The following is a 21124-nucleotide window of genomic DNA, read 5'->3' as shown; positions in this document are numbered from 1 at the left end:
GGGGGGGGCGTGGGGGGCGGGCGGGCGGCGGCTTTTTTGCCTGGGACGGCAAAAAAGCCAGAGCCGACCCTGCCTCCACCTTCTCTTCTCTCTCCTTCCCAGGGGGTTCCATACTCTCCTTGCGCCTGCTAGTCAATTACCGTAGATGACTGATGGAAAATAAAAGGCAAAGTTTCCATCAGCTGCAGCAGCATTGCTCCAGGTGGGAGGTCCCTTAGTGTACAATTACCAGCAGTGATTTGCCCCAGTGCCGCTAACCCATCCTTGAAATGTAGTTTTGCACTGGGGCAACGTATCCCAGTTTCAAGCATCGGTGCAAAACATGGCTTATGGCCTGTGGCTTTGCATGTCTACACTAGGGGTTTGCACCGCTGCACCAGTAGTCAAAATCTCCACTGTAGCCAAGGCCTTAGTGTGTTGTCTGCATTTTTGTAATAAACTGGAACGTCTTTGTTTTCCCTCCCCAGTGTGATACTGCTAGTTTATTTACACAATAGCTTGAAAACCACAGAGCACACAGCAAAGCAGCACAGCAAACCAGTGTGCAACTGCTTCCTTCTCACAAAGGAGGGCTATGAGCATGGAGGGTGACCAGATGTCCCGATTTTATAGGGACAGTCCCGATTTTGGGTCTTTTTCTTATATAGGCTCCTATTACCCCCCAACCCCATCCCGATTTTTCACATTTGCTATCTGGTCACCCTATGAGCATGGAGGGTTATACATATAAAACCATGATGTGATGGATTGGAAGCAGCCATCTAAGCAATGCAAACAGGAGTTCCTGTCCACAAAGCTGAGCTGGGACTAAGGGGGAAGTTTAAACAAAGGAACCCTCCAGGAGTTAAAAATAAATCTCATTTGTGGGTGTTATATTCAAATGTGAAATCGATGATTACACTAGGCTATCATCCCCCCCCCAGGTTCTGATCTCCGTTCTGTCAGTATCAATTCCAAAGAACGTCACTGATAGCAGAATCTGGCTGTCAGACTGTAGGGAACTGAGGAGACTGGTTTTCAAAAATGCCGAGGACCTACCACTTCAGCTAAAGTCAGTGGGAATTGTGGCTGCTTAGCACCTCTGAAAATCAGCTCACTATTATTTTCTCTAAGGCCATCCCTTTGTATTAAGATGTCCTCATATGTGCATGCTGTGCATCATTTACATCACTCATTGCCACGAGGCTTTCAGCTGCACAAGCCTCTGAAACCAGCACCACGAAGGATGAAGAACTATTGCTGGGAAAGAGTGCTACATTTGGATTATTTTTAAAAATATGATAAATATTGGAACGGTCGTAATTTCCTCCTTTTACGCTTTAGCTTGGCATGCAATGGGCTTGTCTAGGCAGCTGGTTGTGTTTGTTTGAGACCGCTTCCAACTGAACAAAACAAAGAGGCATTGTTTAAAAATGCACATCCAGCCTTATTGGCAAGAACCGTAGGGGAGATATTACAGGGATGGTGCCAGAATCCAAACGTTTTAATTGACTGCTGTCCGAGTCCCTCCGCCCTCGGAGCTCTGTAATAGATGCATTTTTCTCCAGGATCTCCTCCCATCCAGGCAAGTCACCCTCAGCAACAGAGGATAAATTGCTTTCAACAGCTCTTTGCAGAATCAGGCAACTTGCCCTGGGACATCAGACTGTAACAGCAGGATAGCAGTGTTCTGCACAGTGGTACAAAGGAGAGGCAGAAAGGGCTTGTCGTTAAGGCCCAGGACTGTAGTCATTAGATCTCGCTTCAGTTCTTGACTCTGCTACAGACTCTTTGTGTGACCTTGGGTCAGACACTTAATCTCCCTGCACTCCCCATCTATAAAATAGGGACAATAATATTTCCTTACGTTATTGTGGGGGAGAACCTACTAATGTTAGTGAAGGGCTTGAATCCTACAGCAATGAAGGCCAAATTCATTAAGATGCACCACTAAATCTTGAAACCAATGGATGTTACCTCCGCTTGTGATGGATGTAATAATTTTCAGTTAAGGAAAATAAATAGTCCAGATTCTTAGCTCTGCTGGGGCTGCTTTGCATCTCTCTATCAGCCATGAACCCAGAAGATTCATCCCTGTACAAGGAGAATCCACAGGTGGTACAGAGCATATACTCCAGTGGTTCCTGGCTGCTAGACTAGCTCTGGGGAGTGTAAGTAATTTATATTGGAGGGTGGGCTGGCCCCAGGATCAGGGGAGCCCCTCTCTGATCCAGCATCAAGTGCAGCATGGCCAGACCAGCAAATCAGGAACATTATTCTTTGATGATTGGAGAGTGGAGACAGAGTTGCAGGCTTCACGGGTTTAGAAGAACAGAGGTAGCGGATGGGAAAGAGGTCTAAGCATCAGGTTTCGAATACCTAGAGTACCTGCCATCAGGACTAGAATCCCAGCAGGGCTGACTCAGCTTTTGACCTTTCCACGGATCTCCTGTATGGCTGATTGTGCATCCCTTGGACAGCTCCTTGATCTTCGCCACGCCAAACCACTCCTCAGTCTCAGTTCCCTGGGGAGCAGTTCAACCACCTCCACCTTCCATGTAGACCAGGGTAGAGCCACTCATGGAGTGTGCCCTCCATGTGTAGAGTAGGGGACTTTGCTGCCAAGCTACATTCTGGGCAGAGTCTGCAATTCCCCACTACAGTTGTATTTGCCTAATTATTCAATTTAAATGCAATCTTTTGATGTTGGTTCCATATAGTTTCATGTCCTATACTACACTGTGAGAAACAAGAATGATGTAAGATATTCTATATGCTGGCAGTTTTCTTTGGGTTGCATGTACATTAGCAGAAATCACTCCCTGGGTGACTATTCCTGTTGAAGAACTAGTTTTCAGATTATGTTGCATTGTTCTACTTAACTTCTGTTGGCAAGCCTGTTAAGTGTTTTCTTCAGGACCAAGGAATAGGAACTTCTGACTACAAGGATTTAGCCGTCATACTAATCTAGCAACATTTGAGTATGTTCTACCGCCATCTAGCTAGTTCTCAAGGTAGTTCGCATTACTACCCAGCCCTGTGAGAGATTGAAAACCGTTTTATTTTTACATTTAAGATTGGCCACATCCATGAAGTTCAGGTCTGGATATGAACTGCCTCAGAATACTTCTGTATGTGGGGATCTGGTTTGGGCTTGTCTTATTAAGGCTGCTGAACATTTGTTTACCTGAATTTCCATTTCTACTTATCCCATTGAAGCATACCTCAAAAAATAATTGTTGCTCAGTATTTTAGGTGTTAGCCTACATTTCCAAAAAATAAAGGACAACTGTATGAAAACTGCAGGTCAAAGTTTATTCTAAAAGGTCACCACCTCACAATGTTTCATCATGTGTGATCAGGGCTTAAATTCTCAGAGTATTTCCTGGAGCCAACCACGCCTCCCCACCTCCATTCTCCATGGGGCATGCTGGGGCTCAGGGCTCCAGGCTTCAGCCATGGGGCCCCATGGACCCCCTGAAACTGGTCCATGGCCCCCCCAGAGGACTGCAGATCCCTGGTTTAGAACCACAACAGCATCAGGCTGGTGTCAAGGTTTGAAAATATTTACCAGAGCTCTGCTCTGGACAGCTCCGGCTGAATTTAAGCCCTGAATTTAAATATATATTTAAGCAATAACTATACGAAGAATCCTTCATATAGTTATTGCTTAAATATATATTTTTAACTCCAGTCAAATGCTTCTTAGTAGAGCTTAACTGGGTACAGGTCATGGGCTATTAAGCACCAAGTAGATAAAAGGAGGGTGAATTCCCCTAATAAAAATTAAAATCAATCAACATTAAATAAAAATGTGCCCAAGAGCAACGCATGTTCCTGAACAATGATGAACCAACCTGGCGTGTGGCTACTGTCTCCTGACAATCCTGCCATGCAGGTAGCAGGTTATAGAATGCTGTAATTGGATGAATCAACTTGTCTCTTTCCTTCCTTGGGAAGAATTAGTATTGCTTAGTTAGCCAATAGCTAATAGCAGTGTCATAGATCAATGCACAAGTGATACACAAGTGTAGACTCAGGTTTAAATCATTTCATACAGCAGCACAAGTAAACCAATAAGGCTGCTCTAAGTACTATTCTTACCAGCTGCATTACAGAGTTAATGTACATTATAGATAAAGGAGCTAGTAACGTTATTTTAAAAGAAAACATTTCTCCGCCTAGCAATTTTACAGGTTTTTTAGAAGGCTGCAGGAGAGACTAGATTTGTAATTTAAATGATAGTATTTGTATAATGACAGTGCTTAAAGGCCCCAACCAGGGATTGAACCCTATTGTGCCAGGCACTGCACAAACATAGAATAAAAAGCAGTCTCTTCCCCCAGGAGCTTCCCGATGTCCACTGATTCTCAACTTGTACAGCGTCTCACAATGCTGATTCACATGTGCCTGCAAAACTCTATGGATTTTATGACAGGCATAGAAGGTTCTCGGCAGTAGGTGCATTAACTGAAATATATCTCGGGGAGAAGTGCAATTAGTTTCCAGTCAGAGCAATCTCAGCATGGCAAAAAGTGCAGAGAAAATAGGTCCATTAAGACCCAGACCTCAGATACATTTTCCTTTCGCTTTGAGCCCAGCTGTACTCAGCAGTTTGTTTACTAACCACAGAGACAGAGAGCAGGGTCCCTGCAAGTATGTCCTATGGGAGTAACAGCGGTTTGCCGAGGTTAATCTTCTGCAGTGATGGCCTGGCTGTAATATCCCCAGGAGACTAGATATGTCACTTCCACACATTAGTTCTGTGCTCCTTTTGCTGGTGATAGAAACAGGCCGTTTGTCCCTCCATTCACTGATGCGTAACATTCTCCATCTGAAAAGGCCACAGAGCATTATGGTGAGTTTTGCTCTTTAACCCTTTGGACACTGGTATTTTTTAGGCTTCCAGCCTTGTAAGGGGAACACATAAAATACATTAGAAATATGATACATTTTTTGTTTGTATTTGCTTCCCACATAAATGCTGGCAATTTGTGTGTATAATATTTGTATAGTAGCAGTAAATAGATCTGATGTTCCCCCCTTTAAGCATTCCTATGGCCGGGCACCTGGACAATGCTGGTGTTCTCAAAGGTCAGTGCTCAATGCTGCACTCTGAAACATGCCCACGGTGCAGGCATCCCTTCTCCCCCTACCTGTCAAAAGTGCAAGGATCACACCTGGATGGTGCAAGACATGGCACGTTTCAATTAATACAAACATCATCTCTAGCTAAGGTTGAGCGTGCATATTAAATGCATGACCCTAGCATCATGCCCATATGATCCTTGCACTTTTGCCAATGTGAGGCCTCCTCGTACTTTGTCCTGGAGGTCTAGCTTCCTCCCATTCGCAGTGCAAGATATGCCTGGTGGCCTGCCTCCTCCATACACCTTATCCTTGGTTCCAGCAGCCCTCCTGCTGACTCAAATTCTGCAACCCTTCATAGGCCTTTGTAGCTAGCACTGAAATGCTGATGCACTATTTCATGGAAGTGTTTACAGCAAAGGAAATAATATTTTCCATACTATCCAGCTTCACAGTCAGATAGCGTGGCTAATTATTGCACATGCAGCCAGTGCTAAACACATGGGTTTGACATCATCCCTGCCCCGCGTAAATGTCTATCGGGTATATCACCCTAGTTTTCAAGCAGTGACATCAGAAAGAGACATCACCAGGGAAAACTGATCAGTGCCCCCCTTCTAATAAAATGTAATATAGGAAAGGCAGAAAAGTGCAAATGTACTGCAGCATAATTTACTTACTATTTCATTTTTAAGAATACGCCCTTAAGGGCTTCCGTTAGCCCTTTGATGGAGTATAATGGGATTAGTTGTCAGTTACGAGTCCACAAAATACATTTTTGGCTCAGTGCCTTTTACTTCTCTAAAAGGATTGTGCATGGGGGTGCGGCTGCACATGTCTATTATATTATTTGGAGAAGCTCTCGGGGGATATGGCTGACTGCCACTATAGGATGCATTGGCTTCTCAGCCCAGACGGCATTGGTGTCAAGCTGTGTTCATACTGTTATTCTCCCGGTATGACTTACATCCAGATACACTCCACCAGAGGGGTTTTTTTTCAGGCTCTAATTTTTAGGCTCTGATAGTATCAAATGAGGGGGAAAAAATGTTCCATTAACTGATTTAAATTGTAAATAAATGTGATTCAGCTGGGCAGGTGCCCCTTTTGTATTTGGGTTCTGTGAATATTCTGGTGAATGAGTTTACTGGCAGGAATGTCATCAGACAGGGATATTTTTTAAGTAGGGCTGTCGATGAATCGCAGTTAACTCATGCGATTAACTAAAAAAGATTTAATTGCGATGAAAAAAATGAATTGTGATTAATCGCAGTTTTAATCGCACTGTTAAACAAGAGACTACCAATTGAAATTTATTAAATATTTTGGATGTTTTTCTACATTTTCATATCTATCTTGTATTCTGTATTGAAATTGAAATCTAAGTGTATGTTTTGATTACAAATATTTGCACTGTATGATAAAAATGATAAACAGAAGAAATAGTATTTTTCAATTCACCTCATACAAGTACTCTAGTGCAATCTCTTTGTCCTGAAAGTGCAACTTACAAATGTAGATTTATTTTTTTGTTACATAACTGGACTCAAAAACAAAACAATGTAAAACTTCAGAGGCTACAAGTCCATTCAGTCCTACTTCTTATTCAGCCAATCGCTAAGACAAACAAGTTTGTTTACATTTATGGACGATAATGCTGCCCTCTTCTTATTGACGTCACCAGAAAGTGAGAACAGGCATTTGTCTGGCACTTTTGTAGCCAGCATTGCAAGGTATTTACGTGCCAGATATGCTAAACATTCGTATGCTCCTTCATGCTTTGGCCACCATTCCAGAGGACATGCGTCCATGCTGATGATGCTTGTTAAAAAAAAAAAGAGTTAATTAAATTTGTGACTGAACTGCTTGGGGGAGAACTGTATGTCCCCTGCTCTGTTTTACCTGCATTCTGCCATATATTTCATATAACATCGGTCTTGGATGATGATCCAGTACATGTTGTTGTTCGTTTTAAGAACACTTTCACTGCAGACTTGACAAAACGCAAAGAAGGTACCAATGGGAGATTTGTAAAGCAGACTTGACAAAACGCAAAGAAGGTACCAATGGGAGATTTGTAAAGCTAGCTAGTGTACAGGACCCAAGGTTTAAGAATCTGAAGTGACTTCCAAATTCTGAGAGGGACGAGGTGTGGAGCATGCTTTCAGAAGTCTTAAAAGAGCAACACTCCGATGCAGAAACTACAGAACCCGAACCACCAAAAAAGAAAATCAACCTTCTGCTGGTGGCATCTGACTCAGATGATGAAAATGAACATGCGTCGGTCCACGCTGCTTTGGATGGTTTTCGAGCAGAACCCATCACCAACATGGACGCATGTCCCCTGGAATGGTTGTTGCAACATGCGCATCTGGCACTTAAATATCTTGCGACGCCGGCTACAACAGTGTCATGAGAATGCCTGTTCTCACTTGCAGGTGACATTGTAAACAAGAAGTGGGCAGCATTATCTCCTGCAAATGTAAACAACCTTGTTTGTCTGAGTGATTGGCTGAACAAGAAGTAGGACGGAGTGGACTTGCAAGCTCTAAAATTTTACATTTGTTTTATTTTTGAATGCAATATTTTTGTACATAATTCTACATTTGTAAGTTCAACTTTCATGATAAAGAAATTGCATGACAGTACTTGTATTAGGTGAATTGAATACTACTATTTCTTTTGTCTTTTTACAGTGCAAACACTTGTAATAAAAAATAAAGTGAGCACTGTGCACTTTGTATTCTGTGTTGTAACTGAAATCAATATATTTGAAAATGTAGAAAACACCCACAAATATTTAAATAAATGGTATTCTATTGTTTAATGGTGCGATTAATCATGATTCATTTTTTTAATCGCTTGACAGCCCTATTTTTAAGCAAATATTGGAGGATAGTAGCAGCTAGTGAATCTCAGATTTGTAATCTGCATTGTGGAAGGAGCAGCTCTTCAGCTGGTGTCATAGCACATGTTGGCATAGCGCAACTGGTTTCTGTAAAGCTACACCCGTTTACACCAGACGAGGACCAGCCCTAAGAATAACATTCATCCAGTCAAGGACCAGAAACCTACCAGATGACCTATGTGTCCAATCAAAACAACTTGTATTTCAAAGGTCAATTACTAAATGCTCACAGAAGCTGTTTGCTTCAAAAATTCAAAAATCATTGGCTGAATAATTATGAAATTTTAGAAAATCGTGTTCCTTTTCTGGATAATCCGAATAGACGAAGAGGCAACATTCATTGTATAAACTACACACATCCGAATTATTCACCTCCCTTGTACAGAGCCCCTTAAATCCCATTGATTTAAGAGAGTTCAGCACCTGACAGGATGGAGCCCATTGTTTGTAAACTTGGTTAGAAAATTGTAGCTTTGATACTGAGGGGGTTGGGGGTTGTGTGTGTGTTTGTATGTTACTCACTAGCATCCTTTACTAACAGGCAATAGGCAGCTCTTCAAAGCATTTGTCCCAGAAGAGAGAGAGAGAGAATTCAAAGCAACTTTGCATCATTAAACAGCTGAGAATGATGATGGACCCAGCAGGAGACCCAACACCCACTTGAAGGAGCACAGTGTATTTATCATTCTCTGCTGGATTGTTACATTTTATGATTATCTACTGGAAACACATACCCTGGCAAGCCATTTACAGCGGTCAGTGACTGCTGAGTTGATCCCGGGAAGATAATGACAGCACAGATTACACAAGGCAGAACCAGTTACTGGACCAGAACTGAGCTTTTCTGCATTGCTACATCACCAAACAAACAAACAACCTAAAGCCCAGGAGTTGGAAACCCAAACCAGAGAACTGCTCAGTTGGACAGGTTTTCTGATCAATCCCAACCTTGTCGTTCCAGAGCAAATCGTTGCAATCTTTTTTGGGGGCAGGCACAATTTTCTGCAATGCTGCCAATGAGCCCCTTGATGGCTCATTACATATCACACATGCTGGGCTTACAGTGTGTGTGTGTTTGTGTTGGAGGAGAAGGTCACAGACCCAGCACAACAATCAAACAAACAAATAAATAAAGTAATCAAGCTGGGTCACTAAGGCTTGTACTTTAAGCACCGTTTTACCAAAGCTGTTGCTCCCAGATTATGAAAGCCCCTCCCAGCCCCCAAAAGTTTTCAGACCACTGTAAGCACCACACATGTACTCCCCTTCTTCTGATTCTTGGCCACAGCTGGGCGCATATTACAAACATTTTTTGGTGAATATTTCTTTGAATTTTTAACTTGAGTTTGCTTCAACTCTGTACACATTCCTGTAGGGTCCTTAATGCCTGTTATGGCACATTATGTGTTTCTCTGCGCAGCTGACTTTTGTTTTAGATGAAGCAAGGAACAACAACTATCCAGAGACCCGTTCTGCTTTCAGTCAAATCAGGAGTAACTCAATGGCCCAAAGTCACCACCAGAGCGAGAACTCAGTGGTTCCCTCTCTAACATTGTGTGTCTGAAACGTAACAATACATGGCAGCTGCCCCCGTAGGCCCTTCTACACTTAACGGCGCCGAACGAGGAGACAGAATAGCAGCAGCATCTTTCAGTCACATAGCAACATGGGGGTATGTCCACACTGCAATTAAACACCCACAGCTGGCCTGTGCCAGCTGAGGGGGCTCCAGGCTGTAAAATTGCACTGGAGATGTTTGGGCTCAGGCTGGGGCCTCAGCTCTGGGACTCTGCCAGGCTCCAGCCAGAGCCTGAACGTCTGCAGTGCAATTTTACAGCCTCGCAGCCCAAGCCCTGCGAGTGTGAGTCAGCTGTGAGGGGCCAGCCAAGGGTGTCTAATTGCAGTGTAGACACAGTCTCAGCGTCCTCTCTCTGAGCAGTCGGAGATCTTGATTTCTCAGAACACTAGCTTGGCTTTCAAACCGCATTTGTTTCTACTGAGGCTTTTTATTAAATTGTGTCAATTCCCACTCCCCTGTTAATCTTCAGTGAGGTTTTCAGAAACATCTATTTGATGATGAATGAAATAAAACGTGCAGCCTAAAAGTCTGTGTTTCTAGGGATCCTGTCGCGACGACCCCAGAGTGGTGGAGTTTTATTTGGTTTTTTAAAACTTCTGTGGGACGTCTTTACATTTCTCTCTCTCTCTCTTTTTTATAGGGCTGTTGATAAGCTCAGGCTGTGCTTTGTATCCCTTAGGATGGAACAGCCCAGAAATACAGCAGACGTGTGGGAATGCCTCCAATCAATTTCGGTTAGGTAAGGCAGCCCTGGAAAGGAGAACACCTAATGGGTTTTTATACATATTCTCTCTAGTTAATCACCTTATATGAGTCCTGAATCAATGACAACAATGTTATTCATCTCAGCCAGGACCTATGCTGGCCTGGTAGGTCCAGCTATTTTGGCTGCTGTCAGAATCATGGGTCATATCACACTTCTGCCTTCTACAATTTGTGGGATTTTCATTTTCTTTTGTTTAAAGTTGACTAGAGAGCTACCTCCGGGCCCTATTGCTAATGATCTTTCTTTGATAACTGGTGCAGCTGATTGTGACTGTCGGGTAAAACAATACATAGTGTGTCAGAAAAGTTGATCTGGGGCACTTGTTATCTGGATTGGTGCCTTATTGTGCTAGATGCTGTACAGAGAGATAGGCAGACATGATTCCTGCCACCTCCCCACCCTAGTGCAAGGGGTGCTTCTCTGTATCCCTGTATCTTCGAAGTCATGTACAATATACAAACATTAAGTAGCGAACCCCAAAATACTTTATATTCCCTTGTTTCTTTTCTTTTCTTTTTTTTTTTTTTAGTATTTTGTTAAGCAAAATGCTTGTGATCTGAGAGAGAATGAAGCCCTCTGTTTATCCACAGGACAGGTGCAGCACAGGCAGCAACTGTGCAAACTTCTTTGCCAATGTTCCCAGAGCTCACAAGCTTAGACTGACCTGGAGGGACCATCTCTGCTGGGAACAGAGTGTGACAGATTTTTGTTACCAATTTGCCTGGGCCACAGTTGATTAGGCTGGGCCACAGGATTTTTTTAGGGTGGAGATGGCGAAGCTCACCAAGGGTTTAAGTTTTAAAAATGTCTTAATAAAATAATACAATACAGCAGAGAGTGCTGGGAATGCTCCCACGTCACTCAGGGGAAGAAAGAAAGCATTAGAGCTCCAAGCCCTAACCCACTTTTATACATACACACGCGCTACCCAAAACTGGCCAGGCCTGGGTGTAACGTACGAAGAAGAGCGGGAGGGGTGGACGGGAGTTTTTGCCCTGGGCTCAGGGCAAATTCACTGTAATTTTCAAATTGCTTTAGCTTTTGGGAGGGTTTTAAGTTTTGGGTTTTTTGGGGGGTGTTGTTATTTAGGGCCCTTTGTGCCTGGTGCTCTTTGTACCAGTTTAAACAGGCTTGCTGTGGCCTTTTTTGTTTTTTAAAACATTTTGGCTTTGGAGACTGTTTTTTTGTTGTTGGCTTTTGTTGTTGCTTTTATTGTTTTTTTTTGTTGTTTTTGCAACTTTGCATTTTTTTTTTTAATAGCTGGTTGGGGGGTTGGACTTTTCCCCTTTTGTTTTGGCAGGTAGCAACTGGCCTTGGACGGGAGTTAGCTTTTTATTTTTGGACTGAGCTTGCTAGCTACAGTGTTGAGTTAACCCGTTCTTCTGTTTCCCTGCCCCCCCCCCAGCCTGTCGGACTTTGTAAGGAAACTTTCACTTTTCACTCACATACCTTTGACCCTTCCCAAAATGCTTTGCGATGCTTGCAACAGCATTAGCAATATACAGTGCTGATTTCCCTTCCCAGGGGACTCCCTAAGGGGAGGGGTCCATTGGATTGTGACATTCCCCCCGTTGAACCCAAATCAACATTTTGTTGGGAGGGGTCACCACTTAGGTTTTTACCCTCCCCCTCCGATACGGTGGCAAGGGTTACTGTTGGTTTTTTACCTAAACAGCAATACAGCATGCACCAGATTGTTAGGACAGCACCAATTGTATACACTACCAATAATGACTTTTAGCTTTATTAGTAACATAGCATAACATATTTTTTTGTTGACATACATGACTTATTTGGATGGCTGTGGCAAAGGCATTTTTTTTTTAGGTTAAATGTGTGTTTTAACATTGTGAAGGAGGAGGCATTTGTTTGGGATACAGAAAGTTGCTTTTGGAGGTGCGCCAACGGGAAAAACACATTGGGTGTTATTTATGAAAAATTACACACAACGTAGTTAGAAATGTTAACAGTTTGTTGCAGAACGGTGGGCCAATGCACTGAAAAATGTTGTGTTTGTGATTTTAACAGTAAATTGAGAGGCACCCTGGGGTTGGTGGCTTTTTAAACACACGCTGAGGTATTGGTAAACAGATGTGCTACAGTGGGAGCATATTTTGATGCCTCCCCTTCCCAACAGATGTGTTGATCCACCTTATAAAAGTGGCCTGGCATTGCCTTTTTTTTTTTACACATTATTTGAGGGGGCTCCATAGGCCAGATTGCCAGGTGTTGCCCTTTGCCATTCATATGTGCTGATAGTCCGGGGATGCAGTCAGCACATATTGCTTAGCCATATTTTTTGGGGGGAGCCACCACCTTTTATACATTATGATGGACCACCCAGTTTTAGAGGCAGCCTTTTTAAAGGCCGGGCTGGATTTTTATAGTAGAGGCCCCCACTTCTTTTATGGGACCAAAGGCCATGAAGGGGCAAGCTATGCCTGTGCACTTTTAATTAGTGAGCCTTTAGAAATGGCGAAAAGGCCATTTTTGGGGGGTGAATTTTTGAGTGGCAATGGATTTTATGGGGGATGATTTGGGCTTTATGGAACACATTTTTTTGGATGCTACAGATTTGTTGGGTTAAATATTGTTGGAGCTGGGAATACACAGAATTTTATGCTAGCTGGGTTTTGGCCTTAATTTTGGTTTAATTAGTTTTTGCAAGGTATTTTGCATGTGGAGGACCAATTTGGCAGTATGTTTGAAGGTGGCAGTGGCCACTGTTGGGTGGGTGAGATTTGCACTTGTGACCAGTTTTATGGCCTTTTTAAATTGTTCTAACTGCTTGTTTTTTAATGGCACTTTACTGAATAGTTTAAATATTGACTGCCAAATTAGCCCCATTCCACAAGGAGCTTTGCTTTTTTCGGTGGGGGACAACATTTGTGTAAGGAGGGGAAGTTGGAGGGTGCCCCCCCTTGTACAATTGGGGAGGAAGGTGGAGACCTGAAAGCATGTTAGGGTTTCGGATTTAATTGGGGAGGGATACGCAGGGCCAGGGGACCTGGGGTTCTTGGCAGGGGGCCACCCCGGGGAAGATACCCAAGTAATACATGGTGTTACATTTTTAGGATGACGTGCCACGATTTCCTGCCCCCCCCCACCAGTGGATAATTGATTTTTGTTTTACCAGGGCCAATTTTGGACAGTGGTAAACTTAACAAAGGAGGACACCCGAGGATATTTATAGAAACAACTCTACCCTGATACAATGCCACCTGGGCGGACAGTGAGTAGGCTAGCAGGGAGGCTGATTTGTCCTGGGCCCCGCACCCCTCTAGGGACGGCTCCGACACGCTGCTCTGAGCGGTATGGTAAGGGTGCCAGGCCAGGGCCGAGAGGTTGGATGGGTTGGGGGTTCTGAGGGGTCAGTCAGGGGGCGGGAAGTAGGTGGGGGTCAGATGGGGGCAGGGCCAGGCTGTTTGGGGAGGCACAGCCTTCCCTAGCCGATATAACGTGGTTTCACCTATAACGCAGTAAGATTTTTTTGGCTCCCGAGGACTGAGTTATATTGGGGTAGAGGTGTATGTGCCACCATACATACATTGTATTTTACCAATGAATTTTGCAGGCCTGAAGCAGCAAGAGCAGTTCCACCAATCCTGTTCGGGATGTCCCTGGGCTTTTGCTATTACTGCCTTGCCCTGTTAACAAAGCAAAAGGGAGGGAAAAAGGACATTGCAAATTCATTTATTGGGGAAACTGAGGCACAAAGGATAATTTTTTAAAATTATTAGCTGTTTTGTTACAGTCCTTTTTGGCTTTTGTTATGGATATTGTTTGCTTGGTTTAGGAGGTTACAGCAACAATATAGCGTTTAGTATTGCTATTACTTGTTAAAGGGCTTTTAGGCCACCACAGGAGGAACGGGGTTTGTTTCCATGGGGTCCAGGGGAGGTTCGGGGCCACCCACCAGGTATTTTGCTGTGGCCCTACTGTATTTATTTGGACGATGCACTGTTTTTAAGGCACTTCTCCTCCAGCCTTGCGCCACACTGTGGCTTGGGCCTCATTAGCAGCTTGAGCCAGGGAGAGTCTTTGGAGAGCCTAAGGGGAGGGGTCCATTGGATTGTGACAAGAGGAGGTCAGTTTCCATGGCTTTCTCTCCTAGGGTTGTCAAACCTCCAGGATTGTCCTGGAGTCTCCAGGAATTAAAGAATAATCTTTAATTAAAGATTATGTCATGTGATGAAACCTCCAGGAATATGTCCAACCAAAATTGGCAACCCTCTTCGCTCCTGGGCCTGTTCATTGGGATTGTTGACAATGAGAGCAATTAGCGTCAACTGTGGAGGCCCTTTCTGGAATATGGACATTTGTCCGCTAGGTACTGGACTAAGACCACAAATTCATTTCACATAGGCCAATAAGCAGCTCTGCAATGGTATTACCTTTTGCTCATTTTTAGAAGTGGCTGTGTTTGAATCTGTTTTAGGTTTGGGCTTAGGACTGGTGTTTGGGTTTGGAGCTGAACTGGGGTTTGGGTATAAGGGGTTAAAACCTTTTGAGTAGCTCTCATGAGATTTCAGCTCCCCAATGGTCGAAGTTTGTGAGATCAGCTGATCTCGTGAGGTTTACAGCCCTTGTGGGCTGCATCTGAACCTGGACTTCAAAGTGGGTCCCAGTTTTGGCACCTGATCAGGAATCAAAATCATAGAGAGATGGTTTGGATCTAAGGATTCAAAACTGAACCCATCCCCCCCAAAAGCCTATTGGGCTTGGACTCAGGGTTTGGGTGTTGGCTCAACTCTGACAATTATTGATTTGAGTCAGATTTGAATTGGCAACCCAGTTAAAGACTCTATACTGCATTATCATCCCCCTGAGTTACCCAGTACCCCAGAGACATCTCATTCCTTTCTAAGGCAGAAGGGCAACCTTTCTTTGATTTTACAAAGCATCCATATCTTTAAGCACATGCTTAAATCCCATTGACTTCAACAGGACTCAAGCACAGGCTTAACATTACGCATGCACTCAAGGGCTTTGCTGAATCAGGGCCTTGTGGGGTGATATGATCTAGACATGCTAAATATAATCCTTTCTATCAGGGGATCACTTTCTACTGTGGGTTTGAAGGGGACAGAGAATGCACCCTGAAGGGATAACATTATGCAAAAAAAACCCTCTCAGGAGGAGCAGCACGATGGAAAACTATTCCTGACAGTGGAGTTCTTCTGTAAACTGTCTCAGCTCCCTTGAGTACAATGTGCTGTCTACATCAAACACACAGGGAGGATTGAGGAAGGAGGAGAAGAGCTTCTTTCTGGCAGAGCTCTTTACTGCTGACTCCTCGGAGATAGCAAGAGATCAGGGCAGCAGTGTACATGGATCACAGGGGCATGAAGCTTATGATGAATGGGCTGAGGCCAATTACAGATGATCAAAGCATCTCTCCTATATATTCTAGCCCACCGCTTTATTTTTTCTTAATCAAATTAAGCCATAAAATAGCATTTAACTTGCTGTCTGCTGCTCTGAGGTACTGCTGATTTCTCGTTAATGTCAGATACACATTCTGTTCTGGTTAGGCCCTTGTACCGCACCTCTTACCATGATATCTGAGCTTCTCAATGGAGATGCTCTCACCTTAAAGTGAAGCGACGCTCGGAAAAGTGATCTAAAAAAAAAAAAAGGCATTTTGAGGTTCCAAATTGATTCACAATTCACAATATTCAGTTCAAAAATAAAACCAGTGACTTTTCCCAGTTGCTCACTGAAGTAGAAAGTTGTTTAAATTATTTTACTCTGGGATTTTCAAACAGAGAGTTAGACACCTGGCTCCCATTGAAAGACACCCAACTCTCATGGACTGGCTCCCTTAGAGCTTTTGAAAATCCTAGCCCTGGTCTTTATTGTAAGCAGCTCTGACTCCATCTACACATGGAGAGCCGTGCACATCTATTGAGTAATAAGGTCCCTTTTTTGCACAGTCTATTTTCTGAGCATAGCCTTGCTTTAAGGACAAGACGCAAGACCCATGAACAGGAAATTGGGCCTGATACACATGATCTCTTCTCAAAAGTGACATGAATGTATCATCAAGGTTGAGAATTACTCAGGAAAATCATAAGTTAAGGTTGTCTCAGCACTATTATCCTTGTCATATTGCACATGAAGATACACAGCAAGCACAAGAAGTAGTGATTTGGTTGATTGGTTTTCCTTTTAAATCTCTGCCTAATTGGATACATATATCCTGGGCAAGAGAATTCTCAGAGGCCCAAACATGCTGAATTGTCAAGACACGTCTCTTCCTTTGGGCTTCTGACCATAGATTCATGTAGCTACTGTACTCCGAATTGCATTTGGGGGTCTGGCACACCCTGTGAAAAATCAAGAAAGGCACAATCAACCTCTCCTCCCATCGTTTCCTGTGCTATTATAAGGCTTTTCAAGTCAGCAACTGGTAACCCAGTTACATCCTGAATTTGTATTTCAGGCAGCTGTCCAGAAAGGACAGCTGGTTATAGAAGTGTATTTATTTCTAATGTTGGTTTTAACCTTTAAACTGTCTGTACAGAGAGGACAAATACCAGTGGGATGGATTGGCTGGCTTGAGTTGTAAGAACACTTGCAATACTTTTTATTCTGAGTTTACCCAGCTCCAGCAGAGTTTCTGGGCCCAGCCATTTCATAACTGCACGATGGCCCTGTGATGCCCGTTGGCTGGTGCAAAGGGAACAGAATGTTGGGAATCATTAGGGCTTGGTCTACACTACCCCCCCCAATTCGAACTAAGGTACGCAACTTCAGCTACGTGAATAACGTAGCTGAAGTCGAAGTACCTTAGTTCGAACTTACCTTGGTCCACACGCGGCAGGCAGGCTCCCCCGTCGACTCCGCGGTACTCCTCTCGCCGAGCTGGAGTACCGCAGTCGACGGCAAGCACTTCCGGGTTCGACTTATCGCGTCCAGACTAGACGCGATAAGTCGAACCCAGAACTTCGATTTCCAGCCGTCGAACTAGCTGGTAAGTGTAGCCAAGGCCTAGGAAAGGGATAGATAATAAGACAGAAAATATCATACTGCCTCTATATAAATCCATGGTACGCCCCCATCTTGAATACTGCATGTAGATGTGGTCGCTGCATCTCAAAAAAGATATATTGGAATTGGAAAAGGTTCAGAAAAGGGCAACAAAAATTATTAGGGGATGGAACAGCTTCCATATGAGGAGAGGTTAATGAGACTGGGACTTTTCAGCTTGGAAATGAGACGACTAAGGGGGGATATGATCAGAGGCGCTGACTTCTCCTCTCTCCCCTGGGTCCTTGACCCCCCCCTCTGTCCCCAGCCCCACACCCACTCCAACCCTTCCATGAGGCCCTGCCTCTTCCCACCCCTTCCCCGCCCCCATTCCAACCCCATCCCCAAAGTCCCTGCCCCAACTCCGCCTCCTCCCTGCCCCTATTCCAACCCCTTCCCCAAATCCCCACCCCAGCCCCGCCTCCTCCCCCCAACCTTCCGATGGCCAGACGGGAAGCACTGGGAGGTATGTGGAGGAGCGGGGATGCGGCTCGCTCAGGGGAGGGGGTGGAGGAGGAAGTGGGGCGGGGAGTGAGGGGAGCTTGGCTGCTGGTGGGTGCAGACCTTCACCCACTAATTTTTCTCCGTGGGTGCTCCAGCTCCGGAGGGATATGATGGAGGGCTATAAAATCATGACTGGTGTGGAGAAAGTAAATAAGGAAGTGTTATTTACTCCTTCTCATAACACAAGATCTAGGGGTCACCAAATGAAATTAATAGGCAGCAGGTTTAAAACTAACAAAAGGAAGTACTTCTTCACACAATGTACAATCAACCTGTGGAACTCCTTCCCAGAGGATGTTGTGAAGACCAAGACTATAACAGGGTTCAAAAAAGAACTAGTAAGTTAATGGAGGATAGGTCCATCAATGGCTGTTAGCCAGGTGTCCTCAGCATGGGCGGTGAGTTCTATGGGCCCATGGTGCCTGGGCACGAGGAATATTCCTGGCCCAGGGCCCGGCTCCAGCACTGTTTGAGGCCGTGTCTCTCCCTCGGCCCCACCTTCCGCCCCCGGGCGCTCCCGCCCGCACAATTTAAAATGGCCTGGGGCTACCACTCACCACTGGCAGTGCAGAGGAGCTGAGCAGCGTCCTGCCAGCTTGCTCCATGTGGCTGCTGGCCCTGCCCTGTGGCCCCTGGGCGGGGTGGGTCTGTGTCCCGCCCCAAGAGTCCCTGCGGCCAATTGGAAGCTGTGGGGGCAGTGCCTGGGGGTAACAGCACATGGAGGCCTCCCAGCCCGTCCTGCCTAGGAGCTCCAGGTAAGCACCGCACCTCACCACTCCCTTCTAGAGCCTGCACCCCCACCCAACACACCCTCTCCTGTCCCCAAACTCCCTCCCAGAGCCTGCACCCCCATCCCAGAGCCTGCACCCAAACTCCCTCCCAGAGCCTGCACCCTCACCCCCTTCCAACACACCCTCTCCTGTCCCCAAACTCCCTCCCAGAGCCTGAACCCCCACCCCAGAGCTTGCACCCAAACTCCCTCCCAGAGCCTGCACCCTCACCCCTTTCCCACACACCCCCTCCTGCCCCCAAACTCCATCTCAGAGCCTGCACCCATCACCCCCTCCTGCACCCCCACCCCCTGCCCCAGCCCGGAGCCTGTACCCAGCGCCCAAACTCCATCCCAACCTCTCACCCCTTCTGCACCCAAACTCCCTCCCAGAGCCTTCACCCTTAGGCAGGAGGCAGGGGAGGGCGGGCTTTGGGTGTTCTGGGCACCGCCAACATTTCTACAAACCTGCTGCCCCTGGTCCCTAGCCTCTGTTTGCCAGAAGCTGGGAATGGGCAACAAGGGATGGATCACTTGATGACCTGTTCTGTTCATTCCCTCTGGGGCATCTGGCATCGGCCACTGTCAGAAGACAGGATACTGGGCTAGATGGACCTTTGACTGACTCAGTATGGCCGTTCTTATGTTCTCATAAGGTCCCCCTGGGAACACCATGGTGCAGGGAGCCCCTGTGCGAAGACAGGGAGCACGCTCTATAGCAGTTATGGGTGCAGGGTGTGACCGGGTACCTGGAGTGGGCCTCACTGAGAATGCCACACTCGAGGCAGATTGCACAGAACAGCGCAGACAATCCCCCAAACTGGTGGTTTATTCTATAATTAGATTCAGCAAGCCGGTAACAAAAGAGCTTTTGCAGCACCACACTGGCTAACCAGAAGCCAAACACCGCTCCCTGTAGGCATTCCACCCCTTGGCTCCCATCCAGACTACCAGGTCTAATATAGTGAGGGGTTATTGAAAACCCATTTCACCATAGGTGAGGTTCTTTCTAATCCCAAAGGATCAGACACATATCCTCAGGTCAGTATGAATCTCAGCTCTTACCCAAATATCACTCTGTCTGCCAATCCTTAGTAAACTAACTAAAGATTTAATAATAGAAGAAGAGAGTTATAAATGGCTAATAGATCATACACGTGCAAGTGACTGCAAAGTCCTTGTATCAGGTTTGTAGCAGTGGTGGAATAAACTGCTGGTTTGCAAAAGTCTCTCTGGAATCACCCAAATAGATTAGGAGTCATCAGTCCTTGTTCAAAGCTTCCTTGTTAGAAATCCAGTCCAGAGAAATGAAGACACAATGGAGATGTCTCAGGTGCCTTTTTATATCCTCTATATACTGTGACAGACCCAGACCAGTGGGGTACAGGAGTCTGGTAGAGGGCAAATATACTGGTCACTGGATGAGTAGTTTTCTGTTCCCTGAGTGACCAGAGCAGGAGCTGCACTAGAGTAATCAGGAACCTGCTAGAACCAGTTCAGGCAGGCAGGCTAATTAGGACACCAGGAGTCAATTAAGAAGAAGCTGCTAGAATCAATTAAGGCAGGCTAATCAGGGCACCTGGGTTTTAAAAAGGAGCTCACTTCAGTTTGTGGTGCGTGTGTGAGGAGCTGGGAGCAAGAGGTGCAAGGAGCTGAGAGTGTGTGCTGCTGGAGGACTGAGGAGCACAAGTGTGATCAGACACCAGGAGGAAGGTCCTGTGGTGAGACTAAAGAAGGTGTTTGGAGGAGGCCATGGGGAAGTAGCCCAGGGAGTTGTAGCCCTCATGCAGGAGGGACTATAGACAGCTGCAGTCCACAAGGCCCTGGGCTGGAACCTGGAGTAGAAGGTGGGCCTGGGTTCCCCCCAAACCTCCCAATTGACCTGGCCTGTGGGTTCTTCCAGAGGGGAAGGTCTCTGGGCTGTTCCCCAACCCACATGGTGAATCTCTGTGGCAAGAAAATCTGCCAATAAGCGTGGGACCCACCAAGATAGAGGAGGAACTTTGTCACAATACATGAAAATTTACTGTTCTAAACATAGCCCACATGTGCATGGACTGATACTCACTCAAGATAGAGTCCAGGGTCTGGGAGAAGATGGAGTCTCAGGTCACATGTACTTGTCACATGTCCTTACATGCTTTGCTGACTCACTGGGGTGGCCATTGGCCCCTGGTTGTCTGAGGCATCCTTGGGAGGAGCTAGCTGGGCCTGGCATTTCTTCATTGTTAGAGCTGAGTGACCTTAATTGGCCAACAACACACAGTTGTGTCGCCTGATGTAAATCTGAGAGATGTCACTCATGTACAAACACATTTGAGATAGAAATGGAGCCAATATTCATAACTTCAGATACAAAGATGATACATGCCTATAATCAGGATTATTATTATTTTTTTTTTCCTGGTCAAGGTGGGGAAGGGGCCCTGACCGCTAGAGATGGGAACAGAGGCGGTGGCCGGGAGAGATGATGTAGCGGCAGGCAGGGGGGCCGCCACC

At 45.4% G+C, this 21124-nt stretch overlaps 1 protein-coding gene across 1 annotated transcript in view; it reads left to right on the top strand.

Annotated features, from left to right (window-relative positions):
* Positions 1 to 21124, top strand: part of LHFPL1 (LHFPL tetraspan subfamily member 1) — a 48516-nt gene that overhangs the window by 8282 nt on the left and 19110 nt on the right. The window contains exon 3 of the mRNA XM_034780505.1: positions 10195 to 10293. Within this exon, the coding sequence (XP_034636396.1) occupies positions 10195 to 10293 (99 nt within the window). The remainder of the gene's footprint in view (positions 1 to 10194; positions 10294 to 21124) is intronic.

The sequence above is a fragment of the Trachemys scripta genome, chromosome 9 (genome assembly GCF_013100865.1).
Source record: "Trachemys scripta elegans isolate TJP31775 chromosome 9, CAS_Tse_1.0, whole genome shotgun sequence".
Taxonomy (NCBI): Eukaryota; Metazoa; Chordata; order Testudines; family Emydidae; genus Trachemys; species Trachemys scripta.
This window is presented reverse-complemented; position numbering and strand designations above follow the sequence as displayed.